The 22,112-nt window shown below is 39.5% G+C and overlaps 1 protein-coding gene across 1 annotated transcript in view; it reads left to right on the top strand.

The window, feature by feature from the left end:
• The first annotated feature begins 1,772 nt into the window (after nt 1–1,772).
• The window catches only part of SPDL1 (spindle apparatus coiled-coil protein 1), a 34,600-nt gene continuing 14,260 nt past the window's right edge, over nt 1,773–22,112 (top strand). The window contains exons 1-7 of the mRNA XM_006864833.1: nt 1,773–1,955; nt 12,530–12,706; nt 16,092–16,286; nt 16,996–17,145; nt 17,242–17,340; nt 17,417–17,527; nt 20,646–20,786. Coding sequence (XP_006864895.1) covers nt 1,797–1,955; nt 12,530–12,706; nt 16,092–16,286; nt 16,996–17,145; nt 17,242–17,340; nt 17,417–17,527; nt 20,646–20,786 — 1,032 coding nt within the window. The 5' untranslated portion in view covers nt 1,773–1,796. The remainder of the gene's footprint in view (nt 1,956–12,529; nt 12,707–16,091; nt 16,287–16,995; nt 17,146–17,241; nt 17,341–17,416; nt 17,528–20,645; nt 20,787–22,112) is intronic.

Raw genomic sequence — 22,112 nt, 5'->3', positions numbered from 1 at the left:
CCACCCCTTCTTGTTGTGAAGTGCTGTTGAGTCAGTTTCAACTCATAGTGATTGTGTGTAGGGTTTCCAGGAAGCAGCTGGTGGGTTTGAACTGCTGACTTGTGGTTTGCAGTCCAGTGCTAATCTTGGAGTGCCACACCAGGAGTGTCAATCCTGCTCCCTTTCAAACTACTCAATATAACAGTCAAAATGGTTGTTTAAAAAATTTTAAGATCTGTACTCCAGACTTTGCAGTGACTCCCTTATTTTACCCAGACTAGAAGTCTTCACAATGGCCTGATCTGCCACCTCACCCCTGTATTTAATCATTATAATTTAATTTACTGTTTGCCTTCCCCCACTGGAATGTAGGTCCCATTAAGGATGAGCTTTTTTGTTTATTTTGTTCTTTTAATGTATCTGAAGTGCCCAGAACTGAGCCTTGTGCACAGAAGGCGTTCAAGAAGTATTTCTGTATGAATGCCTAGGTTAGTTGGAGACATGGAAGAACATTGTGTTAATGGCCTGGCAGTCTTATACGACAAAATGAGTTGAGTCTGGCCTAAGAAACTGGAACCAAATAGGAAAGGATAGTGAGTGAAGTTGAGTTAAAGTAGAGTGGTTTGTGTATATTTATTAGTGATTAAAAATGTAGAGTGAATGACAGTTTCTTTTAATTACTCTGAACATAGTTTCTATTTTGTATGCGCTCATGAATAATGAGGAAGGTGCACATTTTCAATAAAAAATGTGTATTTCACAGTGTTAACACCTGTGAAAACTCATGGCCGTGGGATTCCTTGCTTTACTTTATGAACCTATTCAAAGTTGCCTTTACATTTTAAGTAGCATTCATCCTGCTAGGACATTAATTTTTGTTTTTGTTTACGTCACTGTGATTATTTTTGATAAGTGCTGTCAAGTCGCTGCCGACTCATAGCAATCCTGTGTAGGATTTCTAAGTAACTGGTGGGTTTGAACTGCCAACCTGTGGTTTGCAGTACAGTGCTGATCCTACAGTGCCACATCAGGATTATATATAAAGTCCTGGTGTGTTGCCATAGGATAAGCACTCGACCTCAAGGTCAGTTTTAGCCACAAGGTCAGTAGTTCAAACTCATCAGCTGCTCCTCGGAAACCTATACAGGATCACAGTGAGTTGGAACCGACTTCAAGAAGGCACACAACCACAATCACCACCAAGGTCCCCGTAATGGAGCTGTTTCTTCATGTTGAATTTCTTAGAAACAAATGTATTCATCTTTTTTCTCTGTTTGATATAGTCTCAAATCAGCAGAATAGAACAAGGATACGTATTTGACTGCTTACAAGTAGAAACAAAATTGTGGTACTGTTTTTATATGTCAGTGGTGGCTGTGTGCTGTGGGTCGGTTCCAACCCTCTTCAGGGTTTCCGAGGCTGTAAATCTTTACAGGAGCAGAACTCCTCATCTTTCTCCCACGGAACAGCTGGTAGTTTCGAACTGCTGACCTTGCAGTTTGCAGCCTGATTCGTAACCGCTATGCTACCAGAACGCCTTTGTATGTCAGTAGTATTGAGTATATTTTAATATTAGTATCATTGTGTCAGATTCCTTGTTTAAGCTTGTTGTTAAATGCTGTCGAGTCAGTTCTGACGTAAGGCAACCCTGCATAGGGTTTCTGAGGAGCAACTGGTGAGCTTGAACTGGCAACACTGCTGTTCAAACCGACCTTGCAGTACAGCACAGTGGCCTGCAGCACCACACCAGGACTCCTGTTTAAGTTTAAACAGTTTTATTTCCGTTGTTTACTGTAGGCTAAAAATACGAAAAGAACATGGAGAAAGATATAATCACAGATCTTCGATCCAAGCTGAAAGAGGTTGAAGAAGAGCGGCTAAAAGCTGCACAGTATGGTTTACAGCTCGTGGAGAGCCAAAATGAACTGCAGAACCAATTGGATAAGTGTCGTCATGAAATGATGACCATGACTGAGGTAAGATTTTGTTTAAAGGTGTGCTTATTAGCTACTGAAGATTTGTCTTGTCTGGCAATTGTTAATATTATTCCAAAGATTTCAGTCTGGTTTCTACCCAGCCTCCAGCAGTAATAAAGGGGAATGAACTAAATGGATACCTAATATTCTTTCCAAACCAATGTCTTTTGACTTGAAAGAGATTATAATTGCTCTCTTTACCACATAATAGATCTTAGAATCTATTGTCTGCTGGTAATCTTCCTAAGTGGCCTTTAAATACCATCTAAATGGCTTGTGGCATGCAAGTCTACGCCCAGTTCTCATTTCTCTCCTGACCTACAAACGTGCGTATTCAACTGTCTACTTTGGGCAGTTCAAATAAACAGAGAAGGTAATAGATTATTCCTTGTCCACTTGCAATTCTTTTTTAGTTTATTTAGTAAATGTAATGGTGTTTATCAGTTTGCTTGAGTCAAACTGTAGGAGTTTTACTAACTATCTCCTTTCCCTTACTTTTTACCTGTAATCAACCAACAGGTTCTAAGGACTTGACCTATTAAACATCTACCTGCCTGCTCCCATTCTAGTCCCAGTCACTATCATCTCTTCCCAGTCTACTGTCATCTAACCTTGTTGCCTTCTCCTATTATTGCCATTCATACAATTCATTCTTTCCACACCAACCAGAGCAGTCATTGAAAAACACAATACATCATGTCACAGCCCTGCTAAAAACAATATAACTGTTTCTGATGATTTTTATGATGAAATCTGAGTGAGTGCCTTATTTGGGTTTATAGATCCTTATGTGAGTTGATCCTGCTGACCTTTTAACCTCATCTCAAATCACTTTCCCTTATTCTTAGCTATACTAGTCCCACTTTATGAGCTTCAAACTACCAGTTGCCTCCTCTTGAAATGTTTGTCCCCACTCTTCATGGATTGAGTCCTTAGCATTTAGATTACATTTAAATCTTAACTTCCCTGACTGTTGTGTAAAGTTAGCACCATTCACTCTCTTATAATTTTCAGCAATGTTAATTATCTCCAAATTATAAGTTCCATGAGCAGAAATCTTGTCAATCTACAGTATCCCTAGTGCCTGGCATTAAATGTTAAATATTGATTGAAAGAATGCTCAAATCAACTTTATATAGTATACACTCAGTGATGGAGCCCTGGTGTGGCAGTTCAAACTCACCAGCCGCTCCTCAGAAACCCTATATAAGGTTGCTATGAGTCAGAACCAACTTGATGACTCTTAACAAAAACAATAACAACAACACTCAGTAACTGTTATTTAAACTTGGATCTTAAAATTATAAAGACATTGTTGTTAAGTGCCATGGAATTGGTTCTGACCTGTGTTGACTCTTAAGTCCACCAGAACAAAATGCCATCAGGTTGTTCATCATACTTTCAGTTGTTACATTTGAGCTTGTAGTTTTAGCTACTCCGTCAATCCATCTCACTGGGGAGCCTCTTTTTTGCTGACCCTCCACTTTACGAAACATGATGTCCTTCTCCAGGGACTGGTCCCTCCTAAATAATATGTTCAAAGTATAAGAGACAAACTCTGGCCATCTGTCTTTTAGGGAGCATTCTGCTTATAGTTCTTCTAACACTGACTTGTTCTTCTGACATTCCGTGGTACTTTAATATTCTCCTCCAACACTATAACTTAAACGCATTGGATCTTCTATGTTCTTTCTTATTCATTGTCTAACTTTCACATATATATGAAGTGACTGAAAATACCACTGCTTGGATCAGACCCACCTTAGTCTTCAAACTGATAACTTTGCTTTTGAACAATTTAGAGGTTTCATTCAGTAGATTTGTCTAATGCAATACGTCCTTTTGATTTCTTGACTGCTGTTTCCATCAGTGTTGATTGTGAAACCAAGCAAAATGAAGTATTTTGAGAACTTCAGTCTTTTTTCCATTTATAATAAAGTTGTTTATTGGTCCAGTTGGAAGGGGTTTTGTTTTCTTTACATTTTGGTGCGATCCATACTGAAGACTACAGTCTCTAGCCGTCAACAGTATTTTAAGTCTTCTTCGTTACCAGCAAGCAAGGTGTGTCATCTCCATATGTTCTTGTTCTTTATTGTTGTTTAGTGCCGTGGAGTCTTTTCCAATTCGTAGTGATCCTGTATAGGGTTTTGATGGAGCAGCTGATGAGTTTGAATCACCGACCTTGCAGTCCAGTGTTTATCCTGTGGCATTACACTAGGATTTCTGTTTTGTGGTTAGGTGCTGTCAAGTCGATTCTGACTCATAATGACCCTGTATAGGCTTGCCGAGGAGCAACTGGTGAGTTTGAACTGTTGACCTTGTGGTTTGTAGGAGCCCAGTAGTGGGCTCCTACAGTGCCACACCACAGGTCCAGGATCTCTGTATGTTGTTACTCGGTACCGACTCATAGCAACCCTTACGCACAAGAGAACGAAACACTGGCAAATCCTGGGCCAACCTCACAATTGTTGCCATGCTTGAGCCCATTGATGTTGCCACTTTACCAATCAGTGTCGCTGGAGGTCTTCCTCTTTTTCTTTGACCCTCCACCTTACCAAACATGATATCCTTCTCCAGCAACTGGTCCCTCCTGACAATATGTTCAAAGTATAAGAGACAAAATTTGGCCATTCTGGCCTCCAAGGAACACTCTGGCTGCACTTCATCCAACACAGATCTACTGGTTCTTTTGGCAGCCCATGGTACTTTCAATATTCTCCTCCCAGCACCATAACTCAAAAGCTTCAGTTCTTCTAAGTTGTTGTTGTTAAGTGCCTCGAGTCGGTTCCAACCAATAGTGACCCTGAACAGGGTTTCTGAGGCTGTAAATCTTTACGGGAGCAGAAAGCCTCATCTTTCTCCAGTGGAGCAGCTGGTAGTTTCGAACTGCTGACCTTGCGGTTCGCAGCCTGATTCGTAACCACTACGCTTGTTGTTGTTGTTAAGTGCCATTGAGTCGGTTCCGACCCATAGCGACCCAGTACAGGGTTTCCGAGGGTGTAAATCTTTACGGGAGTAGAAAGCCTCATCTTTCTCCCGCGGAGCGGCTGGTAGTTTCAAACCGCTGACCTTAAGGTTCGCAGCCCGATTCGTAACCACTACGCTACCAGAGCTTAATTCACTATCCAGCTTTCACATGCATATGAAGTGATTGAAAATACCATTGCTTCTTGGGTCAGGTGAGCACCTTAGTCTTTAAGCTGACATCTTTGCTCTTCAACACTTTAAAAAGGTCTTGTGCAGCAGATTTGCCTAATGCAATATGTTGCTTGATTTCTTGGCTGCTCCTTCCATCAGTGTTTATGGTTGATCCAAGAAGAATGAAATCCTTGACTTCGATCTTTTCTCCGTTGATAAGAATGCTGTTTATTGGTCCAGTGGTGAGGATTTTTTTTTTTTTTTTTTTCTTTACATTGAGATGCAATCGTGCGGAAGGCTGTGCTCTTTGATCTTCATCAGTAAATATTTTAAGTCCTCTTCTCTTTCAGCAGGCAAGGTTGTATCATCTGCATATTGCAGGTTGTTAATGAGTCCTCCTCCAAGCCTGATGCCACATTTTTCTTCATAGAACCCAGCTTCTCGTATTATTTGCTCAGCATACAGGTTGAATAAATGTGGTGAAAGAATACAACCCTGTCGTACACCTTTCTTAATTTTAAACCATTCAATGTTCCCATGTTCTTTTCGAACAACTCCCTCTTGGTACATCTACAGATTCCTCATGAGCACAATTAAGTGTTCCAGAATACTCATACTTCGCAATGTTGTCCATAGCCTGTCATGATCCACACAATCAAAAGCCTTTGCAAAATCAATAAAACACAGGTAAACATTCCTGATATTCTCTGGTTTCAACCAAGATCCATCGGACATCACCATGATATCCCTCGTTCCATGGACTCTTCTGAATCTGGCTTGGACCTCTGGAAGTTCTGTCAATGTATGCTTGCAGCCGATTCTGTATTACCTTTAGTAAACCTTTAGTCACATGGGATATCACACTTACTGTCTGATGATTTCTGCATTCCACTGGGTCACTTCTCTGGAATGGGCACAAATACAGATCTCTTCCAATCAGTCGGCCAGACAGTTGTCTTCCAAATTTTTGGCGTAGACGAGTGAATGCCTACAGTGCCGCCTAACTTTTTTGAAAGATTTCAGTTTTCATTCCATCAATTCCTGGTGCCTTGTTCTTTGCCAATTCCTTCAATGCACCTTGGACATCCTCCTTCAGTATCATTGGCTCTTGATCATAGGCTACTTCTTGAAACGGTTGAACATCAACCATTTCCTTTTGGTAGAGTGACCCTTTGTATTCCTTCCATCTTTTGATGCTATCTGCATCATTCAATAATTTTTCCAGAGAATCCTTCAATAACGAAAGTCGAGGCTTGAATTATTTTCCTCAGTTGCCCCAGCTTGAGAAATGCTGAGCATGTTCTTCCCTTTTAGTTTTCTGGCTCCAGATCTTTGCACATTTTGTTGTGATATTTGACTTTATCTTTTTGAGCTGACCTTTGAAATTTTCTGTTCAGCTCTTGTACCTCCTCATTTCTTCCATTTGCTTTAGCATCTCTACGCCGGATAGCAAGTTTCAGTGTCTCTCATGACATCCATTTTGATCTTTTCCTCCTTTCTTGTCTTCTTAGTGACTTCTTACTTTCTTCCTTTGTGATGTTCTTGATGTCATCTCACAACTCTTCGTTCTTTAGTGTTTAATGTATCAATTCTGTTGTTCAGATGATCTCTAAATTCAGGTGGGATATATTTTAGCTCTTGTGGACTTGTTTTCATTTTCTTTCTGTTTGAATTTACATATGAGCATGTTGATGGTCTGTTCCACATTCTGCACCTGGCATTGTTTTGACTGATGATATGGAGCTTTTCCATGGTCTGTTTCTGCAGATGTAGTCAATTTGATTTCTTTTGTATTCCATTTGGTGTGTATAGTTGTCTGTTATGCTGTCTAAAGAAGGTATTTGAAATGAACAAATCATTGCTTTTACAGAATTCTATCTCTGTTATAGCAGGTTGTTAATGAGTCTTCCATCAATACTGATGCCACTTTCTTCTTCACATAATCCAGATTCTCGGGTTATTTGCTCAGCCTACAGGTTGAATCAGTGTGGTGAAAGGATACAACCCTGAGGTGTACGTTTCCTGGTAAACCATCAGTATCCTCTTGTTCTGTTCAACCAACTGCCTCTTGTCTATGCACATGTTCTTCATGAGCACAGTTGTTCTGGAATACCCATTCTTTGCATTGTTATCTATAGTTTTTCATGATCTACACAGTTTAAAGCCTTTTCATAGTCAATAAAGCACAAGTAAACATCTTTCTGGTATTTTCTGCTTTCAGCCAAGACCCATCTGACGTCAGAAATGATAACCTTAATTCCACGTCCTTTTCTGAATCTGGCTTGAATTTCTAGCAGTACCCTGTCAACGTACAGTTGCAAAAGTTTTTAAATTACTCTCAGCAGTTTTACTTACATGTGATGTTCAATGATTTCCAGATTCCATTGGATCACCTCTCTTTGGAATGGGCACTAATATGGATGTCTTCTATTCAGTTGGCTAAGGTAGCTGTCATTCAAATTTCTAGGCATACATGAATGAGTGCCCCCAGTGCTACATCAGTTTGTTGAATTGTGTCAATTCCTAGAGCCTTGTTTTTCTCCAGTGTCTTTTAAGTGCAGATCTTCCATCAGTACCTTCTGTTCTTGATCCTATACTATCTCTTCAAATGCTAGAACATTGACCATTTCTTTTTGGTACAGTGACTGTGTATTCCAAATTCTTTTTTTGTTTTCTACATTATTCAGCATTGAGTCTTTCAGTATTGTAAGTGGTATATTAATATCTCCCACTATTATAGAGTTGTCCATTTATTACTTCAGTTCTGTTAGGGTTTGATTGATGTATTTTGGGGTCTTTCATTGTGGGTATAGATATTTATTATGGTTTTGTCCTCTTAGTCAATTTTAAAGTTTGTTTTATCACAGATTAACGTTGACACTCCTGTTCTTTTTTTATTGCAACTAGCTTGATATGTATCTTCCATCTTAACAATTTTTTATCTATTTTTGTCTTTCTGTGTAAGGTATGTATGTCTCTTGTAAACAGCATATTGAAGTATCTTGTTTTCTTATCCATACTGCTACTCTTTGTCACTTCTCTGGTGTATTTAATCCATTGACTTTCTGTATAATTATCAACAGGTATGGATTGTCATTAAGATGTTTATTTTTTTGTGTGCTGCTGTTTTTTTTGTTCTGCATGCTTTCCTTTCTAAATGCTGAGTTCATTACTTTTGTGCTTTTTCTTGTCAATTTCTTCATAGTTGATGTGTTTCTTGGGTTTTCCTTTTGATTTGTTGTGGAGATGTATTACATTTCTTTGAGGTTACCCTGTACTTTATTAATTTCTTCCTCAGTTTAAAACAGTCTGTTTTATACTAAAGTCTATCTACCTCCTCACCACCTGGATCTCTGTTATTATACTTTTACCTTCTTTCGCTTTGTAGTTGTCTTGATCATAAACTGACACCCCAGATCCCCTAAGTTCATTCTTGTAGTTTTGTTCTGCTCTAGACTCTTCCATATCTGGCCTAAATTCTGGGTGGCGTTGCTATGTATGTCAATCTCTGGTTGTTGTCTGCTCTTGTTGCTTCTCAGACAACTCCCATTTAGTATGTTTTGAAGCATTGTCTTGGCTTTTGCAAAATCTCTTAGTTTCTGTTTATCCTGAAAAGCTCTAATTTTGTCATCATATATGACTGGCAGCTTTCCTGGATATATGATTCTTAGATAGCAGGTTTTTTCTTTCAGAGTTTTATATATGTCTCCCCATTGCCTTCTTGCCTGCATGGCTTCTGATAAGAAATCAAGGCTTAATCTTAATTGATTTTCCTTTCTAGGTAACATTTGTGTGTTTTTTTCCCTAGCTTCTTTCATGATTCTTTCCTTATCTTTGTTTTTGGATAGTTTGATTATGATATGTCTTGATGATTTTCTTTAGGGGTCTATCCTGCCTGGGGTTCATTCAACTCCTTGAATGCATCTCGTCTTTCAAGATGCTATAGAAATTTTCTCAATAGCTCTTTGACTTATTTTTTTCTGTGTATTTCTTTGTCTCTTCCTGTTGTGGAATTCCAAACACCCGTAGGTTATTCCTCTTCATGTTGTTCCACATGAATCTTAGACATTCGTCAGATTGTTTCAGTATTTTTTCTGCTTGTTCTTTTATGTTAGCAGTATTGAAAGATTTACCTTCAAGCTTGCTATTTTTGGTTTTCATCAATTCGGTTCTATTCCTTTGCCCTTTTATTGTATTGTCTATTTCTGATATTTTAGTTGTGATCATCTGGACGTCTTTTTGCAGTTTTGTATTATCTCCAGTGCTGTATCTATTTGGTTTAATTGTTCCTTTTCTGACTTCTTCCTTATTTTCCTTGACCTTTTGTGGAACATATGGATATACCCTAATAGCATTCTCCTGAATTCTTTTTCAGGTAGTTCCAAAACCTCATCTCCTTCCAAAGCAATTTGTAGTTCTTCCTCTTGGTCATTTGTTTGAGCTACTCTGTCTTGTTTCTGCCCATGAAGAGAACTCTTCTGATGCTCTATAGGCCTTTTGGTATTGTTGTATTTGTATTAATCTGATGAATGTATGTTGGTGTATTCTTTAGCACTTCCAATTGTCTCCTGGTGTGATCAGGAGATGGGCATCTCTGTTCACTGTTTGTATAGCTTAGTTCTGAGTATTTGTAGCTGCTGTTGGTTGTAGACACTGCTGTGGACTATAGCTGCTGGTATTGGCTCTTGTCCAGTTGGTGGGTTTTAAAGGGCTCTTGTCCAGTTGGTGGGTTTTAAATTGTAGCATGGCTGTCTGGCTGCAGTTGCTGTCTCCTATCAGATGAGGCAAGAAGAGAAAGTGTTCTTAGAAGGTAGAAGGAGGACCAAAACAACAAGACTAAAAATGAAAGTCATAAAAACCCAGAATAAACAATATGAAGACACTAGAACTGGAAAAAGGAATGTAAAAAATGATAATAACAATATAAACTAATAAGAATAATTATATAGTGCCCCCTATAGGACTCTTATGTTCTAAACCACCTGAAATATTTCACCACTTTCCCCCGTGCCTCTCTGATCTATCACCAGCTTCTCCCACTGTTATTTTTTTCCCTTCAAGTCCATTTCGCTTCACCTCCTAATGAGAATCTTCCCAGGGCTGACCAGACCCCATTTGGACAAGACTACTGGCGCCAGCTCTTTCTGTTGTCTCCTTCCCTTGTGGACTCCATGTGTCACCAGTACCTCACCTTAGGGGTATCTACTCATACAGGTCTCACCTCTTGTCACCAGAGTGGAAATGAGTAGAAAAAGGAAAAATAACAATACTCTTACCTTTGTCTCTGTAAGTCACAGGCAGGTTTCTACAACAGGAGTGCTCTTCTCTCTCAGTCCGCTCACTCCAATTTAGAATAGTTGCGGCAGGACACATTAGCCACCCCAAATCAGAAGTCACCTCCTTTCTTCTGTTCCAATTCTTTCTCCCAGCAAGCACTTGATCCACTTATTTATCCCTTTATCTGAAGCTCAGAGTTCTGGGACCATCTTCTGAATCTGTTTCATCTGGTTTTCTGTGTCTTTGCTGAAGAGGTTCTGCACAGCCTTTTTGCCTAGTCTGCCATCAAGCGCTGACCCCCGAGTAGAAATTACTTGATATACTGACATGCCATTGAGCACTTTTACTTTCTTGATAGGGCATAGAAACGCTTAGAATGAATTTCAATGTATTTTCAAAATATTCTTCAGGAGTTATTATGATTAATTAGTTATAAAGTCTATTTAATATATGATTGTTGCTAGCATTATGTGAAACTAGGAATAAAATATAAAGGTGAGAACTGCTTGTATGTGTTGGCTTTACACTATATTTCTGTAATTGAATTTATTTTCCTTTTAAATGTTCTATTGTGAATTATATGATAGTTTACATGGGAGAACATTAGTTTTACATTCATCCTATCGTATATCATTTCATTGCCATGGTTACAGTCCCCTTCATGCATCATCAATCAACCAAAGGGTATATACCCTGCACACCTACCCTCCGGTCGTCTGCATACAGCTCCTCTCCCTCTCTGGGTCTAAAGTCCCCAGCTACTCTATCTCTCCACGTCATCGTCTCTGCCTCCATCTCTGGTGTCACTGCTTCTCTGGGTAGGGTCCTGCTCTCCGCTCTTCTCCCTTGATGGTCCCAGGGACCTTTGCTCCTAGACTGCAAAGTCAATCACTTCACTCCTTTTGCTACAAAACGTCTACCTTTACATACATTTCCAACCCTCACAATCAGACGTGATAACAATCATTCACTGTTGTATCACAAGAGACCTATCCACATCTCCTTTCATCAGCCCCGCCCAGACAGATTGGATACTACTCAGTGGAGATTCTACCTTCCTCCCCACCCTCTGCATCTAGGCTCCCTCTTGAAAACTTGTAAGCCAGTCACTTCTTACCTTTGTAGGCCTCTCGCCCCATTTTGGGTAGCCAGTGTCCAAGTTGCCCATCCCTGTCTACCCTGTGTATGGAGGGGGTGGGAATGATCCTCACTATAAAGATTTGTTCCCTCTTTTGAGCTACTGCATCCATAGGTGTAGGTCAAGTTCATCAAATTGTATCAGATTACTCTTTTTTTCCTCTTCTTTCTTCTTTTAGTTGAGCTCTGATCATCCAGTCTTTGAAGCCTGGTCAAGTGGGTATTATCTGCAAGTGTGTGTGTTCTTGTGCATATGCCCTCTCTTCTTATCAGCTAGATGCTTCACTCTCCACTCTAGTCCTCTGTGGCTACGTCACTGACTCTGGACCCAATAGTCCCCAGGTCTTGTCACACTCCTGGCCAACCAGGTCTCCACTTGGGTTCACAGGAGTCTATTGAACATTGTAGGGCTTAGCTCGCAGCTTCATTGCTGTTTTTCCCTACCTTCCGCTTATCTGTGATGAACACGGTCACCAATCAGAGTGTGTATTCCCATTGAGACTTAGTCTTGGAACGGGGTTTGCTCTGAGTAGACCTGACCACTTGCCTTGATGTCTCTCGGGCGAATACCTTGCTTGTTAATGTAGTAATCAGTCGGTCTGCCTATATTGTTGTATTTTCCTGTTGATCTTTCTTTCAAGAAGTATCTTCTTTTCATTTAGCTGCTCCAGGCTGGTCTGCTTATCCTTTCAAGTGGAAATTTCCCACCTCTGAAGATTCTGGATGCTGTTCAGGATTCCACTCATGGTCTTATGAAACGCAGAGGCTCTGCAGGAAGCCTCCTTCACTGGACACCTTGTAGCCCCATTTTAGGTATTCCAATCAGTTATAGGCAGAAGACGAACTTACAAGCTTTCTGTGGTGATATTTCTGGCTATTCCTTTCTCTCTCTCTCAAGTATCTACTTTATAATGTTATGCAAGGAAAACCAAGATTCAAAAGACAGCCAAGCATCTTAACATTATTTCCCCCATTTTCCCCATTCCATCCATTGTAATTGAATTTTAATTGAATCTTTTCAGAATTATGAACAAGAAAAATACACTCTTCAGAGAGAAGTTGAGCTCAAGAGTCGAATATTAGAAAGTTTGAGCTCTGAATGTGAAGCCGTTAAACAGCAACAAAAAATGCAATTGGAGAAATTAGAAGAACAGCTGAGCAGACGCCATGGGCAGGAAGTGAATGAACTAAAAGATAAGGTTTGAATGTCTATATATTTCAGAGCAAAACTGTTCCATGTTTGCACAGCCATCTGAAAAATTGGTGCTAAAGAATTTCTTGGTTATCACCTATGCAAAATAGCTAAGGTCAAATGTTCCGTTATTTGATGACAGCACAGATAACAAGAGTTTACCTAAGAGACTTGTATAAATCATTAAATGTAATTTTTATATAAGTTCAACTAATTAGATTGTTGTTATCGTCATGTGCTGTTGAGTTGGGTCTGACCCATAGCGACCCTTTATAGGGTTTCCAAGCAGCATCTGGTGAGCTTGAACCGCCAACCTTGCAGTTCAAACGGCTTTGCAGTCTGGAGCTTTAACCCATAGCGCCACACCAGGACTCCTCAACTAATTAAATGGAATTGTCTAATTTTGGTAAGTGTATACTTGTGATGGAGTGCACATTTCACTGCCATGGGTAGTGACAACAGTGCTTCCTTGCTTGTAGTACATAGTAAATCAGTCCCCTTGCTGAAAGACTAGGTCCATAAAGAGCTAGTCTACTGTAACTAGTGGCATGCTTTGGAATCCCCCAAAAGAAACCAAGTTTCTTGTAAATGATGCACCTTAGAATTGATACTTTATCTTTGTTGATTGAAGACAAACTAATAACACATGATCTCTTTCAGGGGAGGTTTCCTTATAGCTCAATATAACCGATGAGGAAAGCCAGTGTTTAGACAGATTGAGCATATTGGCCAAAATTACAGAGCTAGAAATTGCTAGCTAATATTTGAACTGAGGCAGTGTGACTCCAAAGCCTAGGTCTCTGAATCACTGTACTCACTCTTATTGCTTGTTGCTAAGTACCGTGGAGTTGGTTCCACTCATAGTGACCCTGCACAGGGTTTCCAAGGCTGTTAATTTTTCCGGGAGCAGAATGTCTCATCTTTCGCCCACAGAACCACTGGTAGCTTCGAACTGCTGACCTCAAGGTTGGCAGCCCAACTTGTAACCACTATGATACCAGAGTTCCTTGTACTCACTCTTGACGCCCCTTAATATTGGCTCCATATCAAGTGTGAATACAAAGTATACAATGATTGTGTGGTGATTATCCAGTCCCTTTCTGGCAGCCCCAGCTACTCTGTGCCTTCAGATTACCTCTAAGGAATCTAGCCCTTTTCTCATGGATCCTCTTTGTGCATGTCTCCAGTGAGACCTGCCTGACTTCTGTCTTGTTTTCTCAGAAGTCTTTCTTCCAGTGTTTGGTTTTTCTGTAAAGCACAATAATATTATTGCATGTTGTTGTTGTTATGTACCATGGAGTTGGTTCTGACTCACAGAGACACTGTACAGGGTTTCTGAGGCTGTAAATCTTTACAGGAGCAGAAAGCCTCATCTTTCTTCCACAGAACAGCTGGTAGTTTCGAACTGCTGACCCTGAGGATAGCATCCCAATTTGTAACCACTACGCTACCAGAGCTCACTATTATTGCATAGCTTTTCATTAAACAGGCTCACTTTAATAGCATTTTCTCATTGTAAGTAATGAAATCAGTGGAATTAAACATATTTGAACTAAGTTATATTTTTTCCAGGAAATAAACATAACTGAAAATACAATTTTGTGTAACACTTGGAATCATCTTGCATGCCACTATGACAGGTAGTAATCTAGCTTGTCTGCAGATGTGACACTAATAACTGATAATGATGCATCACATTTTTTCCTGCATGGTATTTTCATGGTATCGGTATGGCTCTGTGGGTTAATATGCCAGACTGCTAAGCTGTTTGAACTGCAAGTTCGGTGGTTCAAGCTCACCAGCTGCTCCTTGGAAACCCTATACAGGGTCACTGTGGGTCGGAATTGACTCGATGGCACTTAACAACAACAAACAAAAAATAATATCAAATATTCAGGAACTGTGGCAAGGCCTTTTACAGAAATGACTTTTTTGATGAAGAAAAGAATCAATCAGTCAAAACTTATTTTCATTGTTTTGATGTTCTCAATTTCATGTATTAGCTGTCTGCTTAGATTACTTGTATGGATTAATTGTATGATTGTGGAAAAAGACATCTCACTGTCTGTTAAAAGATTTCTGTTGCTGTTGTTAGTTAAAGATAATTCCAGCTCATAGCGATTACTTCTGTATCCGAGTAGAACTGTGCTCCATTGGGTTTTGAAGGCTGGGACCTTTTGGAAGCAGATCTCCAGTCTGTGTCCTGAGGTACCGCCAGGTTCAAATGACTAATTTTTCAGTTAGTAGTCCAGTGGGCCTGGTGTGGCACCTTCAGATGAGCATGTGACGTCAAGGTGGTTTGAACCGCAAGGTCATAGATTCAGACTCACCAATTACTCCTCGGAAACCCTATACAGGGTCACTATGAGTCAGAATTGACTGGACAGCACTTAACAACAGCAGTCCAGCACTCAACGATTTGAGTCACACAGGAACTCCAAAAGATTGGCTAGTTGTTAGTGCCATCAACTCAGTTCCGACTCAACAACCCTGTTGTAGACTGTTTCCAAGGAACAGTGGGTTTGAGCTGCCGACCTTGTGGTTTGTAGTCTAGTGCTGATCCTACAGTGCCAGAAGAGAACTGCCAGGGTGTGTTCTAAGATATGTTGAGACCCTATTGAATTCAATATAAATAATAATAATACCTCCATGCATCAAGATGGCTTTTTATTGATAACAGTTACCATTTAGTGAATGCTAAGCTCTGTGCTGGAGCTCTGGTAGCGTAGTGGTTACGAATCGGGCTGCGAACCTTAAGGTCAGCGGTTCGAAAATACCAGCCGCTCCGTGGGAGAAAGATGAGGCTTTCTACTCCCGTAAAGATTTACACCCTCGGAAACCCTGTACAGGGTCGCTATGGGTCGGACCCAACTCGATGGCACTTAACAACAACAACAACAAGCTCTGTGCTAAATGTTTTATCCCTGTGATCTCATCTGGTCTTAACAATTACCCAGTGGTGTGGTACTGTGGGCTAATGCTCTGGACTGCAAAGTCTGTTTGAACTGCAAGGTTGCTGGTTCAAGCTCACCAGACACCCTTTGGTGTGACCTATACAGGGTCACTATGGGTTGGAACTGACTCCACAGCACTTAACAACTACAGTCATTTAGTTATCTGTTTTAAATATGAGAAATGAAGTTTAGAATGATTAAGTAACTTTACCAAGAAAAGATTCGAGCTTAGGTCATACCCTAAAGTTTTGTTGTGCCCATTAAGCTATACAGGAGTATTGTTAGTTTCCCAAGCTTTAGAAACTTACATTTTAGACAGAGTAGTAAAATAGGCTTGTTCAACCTGACTCTTGATGAAAGCACTTACCCTGCAGATATCAGAACAGGTTCCTTTTGATGCATAAGATTGTGCTTTTTTTTTTCCCCCCCAATATTTAGTTAGAAAAGCTGAAAGCTGAATTAGATGAAGCTAGACTTAATGAAAAACAGCTGAAGCACAAAGTAGACCATCAGAAGGAACTCCTATCTTGTAAGTCAGAGGAGATGCGGATAATGTCTGAACGTGCACATGAAAGCATGTCTTCAGAGATGCTGGGTCTTCAAATTGAGTTGACTGAAATGGAAAGTGTAAAGGTAATTTTATGGATGGGCTTTCTTGTTTATTTTTCCCTTTTGTTTATTCTTTACACATTTTTAATTCTTGTGAGCTAACTAAGGTTGAAACATTTTTTACCTCACTTTGAGTAATTAAAAATGTTTTATAGACCTTTTAGAGGAATTGCATTATGCATAGTATAATTTTGCATTATATGGTTACATGATAATGTAAGGCAGAGCTAACCTTTGTTGTTAGGTGCCATCCAGATCTTTCCGTTTTAATGTGATCCTGTTTTGGTCAACAGAATGAAACACTACCCAGTCCTGCAGCATTCTTAAAATTGTTTCATTTGAGCCCGTTGTTGTTGTCACTTTGTCATTCCATCTCGTTAAGGGTCTTCCCCTTTTTGATGCTCCTCTACTTCACTTAGCATGATACCCTTTTGCAGAGACTAGTCCTTCCAGATAACATGTCCAAAAAAGGAGAGATAAAGTCTAACCATCCTCTCTTCTAAGGAGCATTCTGGCTACACATCTTCCAGGACAGATTTGTGTGTTCTTCCGGCAGTCTGTGGTACTTTTATTTGGTTTCCTGCTGAAGATTTCAGTATTTTTTATTATTTCCCAACCTTTGACTAGTTCTTCCATTTTAGTTTTGGGTGTGATCACCACTAATGGACAAACTGAACAGCTGTTTAATGAAAGATTATTTAAAAGAGTGTCTTTTTCAATTCCTGTTCAATAGACCACCCTCCAAGAAGAAGTTAATGAACTACAGTACAGACAAGAGCAACTAGAACTTCTTAGTAATAACTTACTGCGCCAGGTAGACCGACTTAAAGAAGAAAAACAGGACCGAGAGAAAGAAGCAGTATCTTACTGCAATGCCTTAGAGGTATAATGGTTACAGTAACTTGTTTTCCAATTTCTAAAGAGCTGTTTTCCTGCTAATCTAATCTCTATTAGCAAAATTGTTTCCTTTTGAATTTAGAAAGCTCGTGAAGCAAATCAAGATCTTCAAGTGCAATTGGACCAGGCACTCCAGCAAGCATTGGACCCCAGTAGTAAAGGCAACTCTTTGTTTGCAGAGGTACTTACAAATATTTAATGAATAAATGTGAATTTCACTAATAGCCAGAACAATTAAACATGTTAATATTTCCTAGGTGGAAGATCGAAGAGCAGCAATGGAACGCCAGCTTATCAGTATGAAAGTCAAATATCAGTCCCTAAAGAAGCAAAATGCATTTAATAGAGAACAGATGCAAAGAATGAAGGTATAGAGTTTTGACCATCAAATGTTTATTAAACTTTATTTTGTGTCATATGTAAGAAACCATCTTTTCTTCTGAGGAGTGCACTAATTTTTTTAGAACCACATAACTATATATGAGGGTGCTTTAAGAAGTTCATTGAAAAATACCATTATCTTTTAATTCCATTCTTCCACAAACTTTTAAAGCACTTTTGTCTCTGCTTTTTTTTTTTCCCATTGAGTAAAATATCTATTTATATTTTAGCTTTCAAAATTAATCCTGGAATAATGACTTAGTTATTTAGCAACACTGATGGAGGGTGGGGGTTATTGAAAATTTTATTATCATTTAATTCCTTTTTCCACAAACTTCGAAGCCCCCACATACAGTGTGCATACAAGAAGGGATTTCAGAAGTTCAAAAAGTTCCTGGGAAAATGTAATTAAAATGTAGTGGAATTTTTTCATTATTTTTTGAAGCCTAGGGTCCTGGTGTGGCGCTGTAGGATAAACACTGGACTGATAACCACAAGGTTGGCAGTTCAAACCCACCAGACACTCCTTGGAAATCCTACATAGGGTCTCTATTAGTTGGAACCCACTTGTTGGCACTTAACATTATATATATATATGCATATTTGTTGTTGTTAAGTGCCATCATGTCGATTTCGATCCATAGTGTCCCTGTATGGGGGCAGCTGGTGAGCTTGAACCACTGTCCTTGCAGTTTAAACGGCTTTGCAGTCTGGCACATTAGCCCATATATATAAAAAAGGGACATAAATACACACACACATATATATAAGGAACTCTGGTAGTGTAGTGATTATGAATCAGGCTGCGACCTTAAGGTCAGCAGTTGAAAACTACCAGCCACTCCACAGGAGAAAGATGAGGCTTTCTGGTCCCATTAAGATTTACAGCCTCAGAAACCCTATACAGGGTTTCTATGGGTCAGAACCGACTCAGCGGCACTTAACAAAAACAACATACACACACACACACACGTATATATGAGTTCAGTGACTCTGTAGGCCCAAGGCTAGCAGGTCAAGCTTACCAAATGCTCTGTGGGAGAAAGAAGAGACTTACTGTTCATGCAAAGATTTACAGCCTCAAAACGTTATATAGGGTCATTATGAGTTGAAACTGACTTGACGGCACTTAGCATTAACAACAACAATTATATATATAAGCTGTGGGATAACGTATGTTTATAACATATGTTTGAGCTATGGGCTCAAATATAGCAGCAATTGTGAGCTTGGCTCAGGACTGGGTAGTGTTTCATTCTATTGTGCATAGTGTCTCTATGAGTCGGTACTTAGTGGTACCTAACAAGCTGTGGGATAAAGCATTTGACCACAAGGTCTGTTTGAACCACAAGGTTGGTGGTTCAAACTCACCAACCGATTCTTGGAAACCCTACAGAGGGTTGCTATGAGTCAGAAATGACTTGACAACACACACACACACACACAAATTTTATATATATATATATTCCTTCTCTGTTTTTTTAAAGTGATAACTCATTAGCCTTGCCAGGGAGTTATAACTTTCTTTGTGCGGTACAGAAAATAATTTAAATGTTATTATTTCATACTCTTTAACCAAGTATCTTTCTGAGCACAGCTCTAAGGTTCCTAATTAATCTAAAACGAGCTCTCCCACAAAGGTTTATTATTGAGTGAAATACAGATTCTTGAGCATCCACTTTCCTTGCAGCATCTTAAGTCAAGCATATTGATAGGCCCTTTGGATTAAAATGGTCTTTCTGGTTATCATTCTAGTCAAGGAAAGAGGGAAGAGAAAACAAACTTATGGATGTTAAAAAGATGCCAGCACTGTCCGTATAATCCTAGGGTTTTTGTCTGTGTGTCTGACTCTCTCAGATGGTAACTCTAAACCTGGAAAGGCTTCTTTTGTGTATTCAGGAAAGTTGATCTTATCAAAGAAATGTATATAAGGTCCAAAATTAAGCTTTAGAGTTAGATGAATTTGAGATTGAATTCTAACTGTTAGCTGTGTGATGTTTGACAGGTATTTTAATTTTTCAAACTATTTATAGCTATTTGTAACTAATTTATAGTTATCAAATCTATAACATGAAGATGATGTTGTTGTTGTTACGTGCCGTGGAATCGGTTCCGACTCATAGTGACCCTGTACAGGGTTACCGAGGCTGTAAATCTTCATGGGAGCAGAAAGCCTCATCTTGCTCCCACAGAACAGCTGGTAGTTTCGAACTGCTGACCCTGAGGTTTACAACCCGATTCGTAACCACTACGCTACCAAAAGATGATAGAACCTGCCTTTTAGAATTGTCCTTAGAGTTAAACGAGAGTATAGTAAAATGCTTATAAGATGCTTGGCAAATATGTAATAGGTGCCTTTCAGAACTCCTGAAATTTCTGAAGACATAAAGCATGCTTAATTCTAGGTAACTTCCTTCCAGGAGCCCTGGTGATGTAATGGTTAAGTGCTTGACTGTTAACCTGAATCATCCGTGGTTTGAACCCACCAGCTCCTCCAAGGGAGAAAGATGTGGTGGTCTGTTGATTGCAATCTTGAAAGTTCTGTGGGTCAGTTATACTCTGCCTTACAGGATCTTTTCTGAGTTGGAATCTACTCAACAGCAGTAGATTTGGTTTGGTTTCATTTCCTCTATTCAGTACTATTGAAGTCAGTTAAAGTTTTTGAGCAACTCCAGAAGAACCATAATGGGAATACATATGAGAAGTAGAAATCATTTGGCCAGGCTTACTTAAATCAGTTAAATGAGCTGTTTCCAAACCATAGCCGTCAAATTTTATTTTAGCAAACCTACAAATAATTCTTTTATAGACTTAAGGTATCAGTTACAAGTAGTCAAAATAAACATTCCAGTTCTCAGAATCTGTGATAATAGTTGTTGATATAAATATTTGAAAATTGTTAGACTAAAAAAATCTATTTAGTTTCTAAAATGAGCTCAAAATATGAATTCTGCTAACTATACGAGGAGGTTTCCAAAAAGTTTTTAGAAAAAACTTTATCATCTTTAAATTCTGTTTTCCAAAAAATTTTTGAAGCTCCCATATGGTCTTCAAAATTGTATTCTCCCCTACTGATTTTCATTGGGGGATTAATTTTTTTTCTAGTTACAAATTGCCACGTTGCTACAGATGAAAGGGTCTCAAACTGAATTTGAGCAGCAGGAACGGTTGTTTGCCATGTTGGAACAGAAGAATGGTGAAATCAAACATCTTTTAGGTGAAATTAGAAATCTGGAGAAATTTAAGGTATGTGTAACACCTTTTAAAAGTACAGCCAAATTTTGGACTAAATGTCTTAATATTTGTAAATCAGATAGCTTTATCATATAATGAACTTTGAGTTTCAGTTGAGAATGGCCCAATATGTAATTTTTTTACCCCCTCTGGTCTATCTTTGGTTACAACTTGGGCTGCTGACTTCAAGGTCAGCAGTTCGAAACTGCCAGCCATTCTGTGGGAGAAAAATGAAGCTTTCTGCTCCCTTAAAGATTTACAGCCTCGGAAACCCTCTGCAGGGTCGCTGTGAGTCAGAACCGACTCCACGATATACTACCACCACCACCCTTTTTCTTTTCAGTATTGACATTTGCTGTTTGTAGTAGGGTTAAACTAACCTTCCTACCCTACTTTTGCTGTTGATACTGTCTAATTGTCAGTTATACCTAATGGGTTTAATTATGTACTCTCATGCTTTTATCGTCAGTGTAGAAGTCAGTGTGTTTTAACATATGTCTGTATCCTATAATTACCATCTATATCATGGATGGAGCTTTGGTATGGTGCTGTGGGCTAATGGCGTCAGACTGCAAAGTCATTTGAATTACAAGGTTGGTGGTTCAAGCTCACCAGCTACTCCTTGGAAACCCTATACAGGGTCGGTATGGGCTGGGAACCAACTCAACGGCACTTAATAACAACAACAATATATCTTGTGGCACAGCTGTATGATCAGCACTGGACTATGAACCAAAATATAAACAGTTCAAATCCATCAGCTGCTCCTCTGAAACCCTATACAGGGTCGCTGTGAGTTGGAATTGACTTGACAGCACTTTACAACAACATATCATGATATGGAGTCCTGGTCTGGTGCTGTAGAATAAGCAATTTGAATATAATACCACAGAATCTATTGCCTACCCCCCCCTTTTTTTTTGACATTGAGCACCTGTCCTACATATAATTATGTTGTTGTTGTTGTCAGGTGCCATCGAGTCGGAACAGACTCATAGTGACCCCATGGACAGCAGAACGAAACAATGTCAGATCCTGGGCCAACCTTACTGTCGCTGCCACACTTGACGCCATCAATGATGCCACCTGGCCAATCTATCTCTTTGGGGGGTCTTCCTCTCTTTCTCTAACATCCAACATGACATCCTTCTCTAGCGACTGTTCCCTCCTGACAGTGTGTCCAAAGTATGAGAGACGAAGCTTAGCCATCTTGGCCTCCAAGGAGCACTCTGGCTGCACCTCTTCCAAAACAGATCTATTGGTTCTTTTGGCAGTCCATGGCACTTTCAGTATTCTCCTCCAACACCACACAATTCAAAGGCATCAATTCTTCTACGA

The sequence above is a fragment of the Chrysochloris asiatica genome, unplaced genomic scaffold (genome assembly GCF_000296735.1).
Source record: "Chrysochloris asiatica unplaced genomic scaffold, ChrAsi1.0 scaffold00071, whole genome shotgun sequence".
Classification (NCBI taxonomy): Eukaryota; Metazoa; Chordata; class Mammalia; order Afrosoricida; family Chrysochloridae; genus Chrysochloris; species Chrysochloris asiatica.
The sequence above is the reverse complement of the archived record's forward strand: the minus strand, read 5'-3'. Positions and strand labels throughout refer to the sequence as shown.